Source organism: Odontomachus brunneus, unplaced genomic scaffold (genome assembly GCF_010583005.1).
Source record: "Odontomachus brunneus isolate Ranch 3 - 2012 unplaced genomic scaffold, Obru_v1 Obru_scaffold_702, whole genome shotgun sequence".
Taxonomy (NCBI): domain Eukaryota; kingdom Metazoa; phylum Arthropoda; class Insecta; order Hymenoptera; family Formicidae; genus Odontomachus; species Odontomachus brunneus.
The window spans coordinates 1-2,639 of NW_022640152.1; the positions used below are offsets into that span (position 1 = coordinate 1).

The 2,639-nt window shown below is 37.5% G+C and overlaps 1 protein-coding gene across 1 annotated transcript; it reads right to left on the minus strand.

Moving 5' to 3' along the window:
* LOC116853757 lies at nucleotides 1-2,633 on the minus strand. The gene is made up of 2 exons (XM_032834950.1): nucleotides 452-2,633; nucleotides 1-98 (listed from the first exon to the last, which is right to left on the minus strand). Exon 1 carries the CDS (start codon nucleotides 2,203-2,205, stop codon nucleotides 454-456), a length of 1,752 nt encoding a protein of 583 aa, XP_032690841.1. The 5' UTR covers nucleotides 2,206-2,633; the 3' UTR covers nucleotides 1-98; nucleotides 452-453.
* Between the last annotated feature and the right edge of the window lie 6 nt (nucleotides 2,634-2,639).

Here is a 2,639-nt window from a genome sequence, read left to right on the forward strand (position 1 = left end):
TTTTTTTTACAAAATGGCGGTGCCAGAGGTCAGCAAAGAAAGTTTCTTCTTACGGGTAGTGTTCTGCGGCCGGAAAGATTTCTCGTCGAATTTTTTATCTGCAACAAAAAAACAAAAATTTTTTAGTTTTATATAACATTAGCTCGGGAAGTACATACGGAAATTTTAAAATACCGTTTTTTGTAAAAATGGTGCACGTTTAAACCAAAAGTTTCATTTTTAGATGAAAAATTACGTTAAAAATTGTTCATAACAAATAAAGTTAACAACGAAACGTAAAATCCGTACGTACTTCCCTAAATAATGTAATTTTGAAGCTACAGTTAAAATTTCAAGTAAATTGATGAAGGTTTGTTGAAGTTATGTTTCCGGCCAGTTTGAAAAATGCACTTTTGAGAAAAACGAGTTTAAAGTTTTACGTAGCATTTTTCGATAGACATTTTTTATTTACCTTTAGTCTGCGATGCCTGCACCATACAATTGACCTTCTACATTGATGTTCTCTTCCTCTTTTTCCTTTCTGGCTGATTGTGAAGACAACCGAGCTTCTTTTGCAGCGTCAGTCAGCGATCGCTCCGAAAATTTGATGCGGCGCGTGTCAGCATCCGCGCAGAAATTATGGCAGTTCGGCCCGATTGTTATGCCTAATATCTCCATAATTTTCATAATACTTGACAAGCCATCGTTGTAGACACATACGGCTATAGTTGCTGCAATGTCCATAATTGTTTTGCCACTTGAAACTGATTTCGGAGCCACCGACCAAACCGTTGCATTGAAACTCTCGTTACTATTTTGAGTAAAGCCGCCTATGCATCGATTAAGGAGATCGTCTCTGCTTAGATCCTCGTATATTGGCTTTATTGTATCAAAAATATGTTGTGGAAGAGCTGGCTTATGCGAATATTTATGTAAAGAATTGGTGGCTTTCGCTTTCTGCCACGAACACCACGAATTTTCACCAGGTGGGCATTTCTCGTGCTGCGGCTTATCATCGGTCGAAAGCTTATGGTACAATGTCGCCCAGATTTCGTTTTTCATTTTTTCAATAGAACTATGATTTCGACGAATGGCTAGTCCGTAGTATATCGAAAGTTCGTCTATAAGCTTCCCGGTTAATTTGCCTTTTCCTCCGAGGCCTTTAGTTGTTCTTTTCAAATTGCGGAGACGAGTGCCCATTCGTTTTTGTACGTGATTGATACATTCCTTTTTGTTTACTGTGAATTTTTCATATGGCTGTGCATCTAAAATACTTTGGAAAGTCTTTGAATCTCCGTCCCCAATGTAATTTTCATATTTGATAGAATGTTTAGTTTCTGAGCGCTGAAACATTTCAATAACTGCATCAGCTTCCATTTTGCCGGCGGACCCCTCGTGATTTGCTTGACATTCTTGTGGGTGAGTCTCTAACCATTCTGCATACTCTTCAGTACCAGTTTTTTTATTCCAAAATTCGCAAGCTTTACAGTATTTAGATTTCACAACAATATCAATTACTTTTCCACTAAACCATCCGATAAGCGACACCAATCCATACAGAGACGAAAAACCGCGTTTTCTCCACGTTCCATCGCCTGAGACAGTTATACCATTTATTTCATTATTTTCAATAGACTTAGCCTTCTCCTCTTGTGTTGCTTTCTCCATACTTTGTTGACAAACAGCTTCTGTTGCGACAGAAATCGTGCGGACAACTTTATCATAAAAAGAATGAAAAATCGGGCGTGGAAGATCCATAAAAGCGCAAAACTTTTCTATTCCGTTTACACCGATTCCTAATAACCGCATGGCAAAGATAATTCTGCGATTAATTTCATATCCTTTATCAACAAATGGGCAACTCGGAATGAAAGTTTGTTCACAATTCTCACAAGAAATGACGATTTTAAATCCTAAGCCACGCTTGCCAGTTTCGGTAAATTTTACATTTGATTTGCACGTTTTACACACTACAACTTCTGAAATGGCAGAAAAAACAGCGATAAAGTTCAATAGACGGTAACCAAATGCTGTATCCACTTCAACGTTATAACAATCTTTAGACAGCTTCAGTTTTTTGGCAGATGTGCTAACGCTCTCGGGCTGAGGTGACTCCATTTCAAATCTATTCAACGGTCGTCTTTTTGATATATTTGATCTCTTTGTATATCCTATGCTTCCTTTCGATCCCTTTCGATCACGATATTCTATGGTCTTGTTACTCATTTCTTCCGTTAATTTATAAGAACTAATCAGGAACAACGAAATTTATATAATGTTTCCACAGAAAGCAAAGCGCTGTGCGATCAATGTTACTTCAACGGTCGTACTAATAATACACAAATATTGTTAGGTTTTATATACTACTTGCGTCATCTATATTCAATGTCAAGCTTACAATATCTTTGAATCTACAGATAAGTTGACCCTTTTATTATTCCAGGAGATATAGTCATACAGCAGCGCGCCACACACAGGCTCTTGGAAGAGGCTCGGAGTGCGCTGCAAGGTGCTTAGCCGCAGTTCACGGAATAAGCACTTAAAACCTTTTCGTTCTTATAAAACTTATTATACCTTATTTCTAAGACCCTAAGGCATCATTTAAGCAAAACAAAATTTTTTCCATTTTTCTAAAATTCTAGAGTGGCATTACCCCTTAA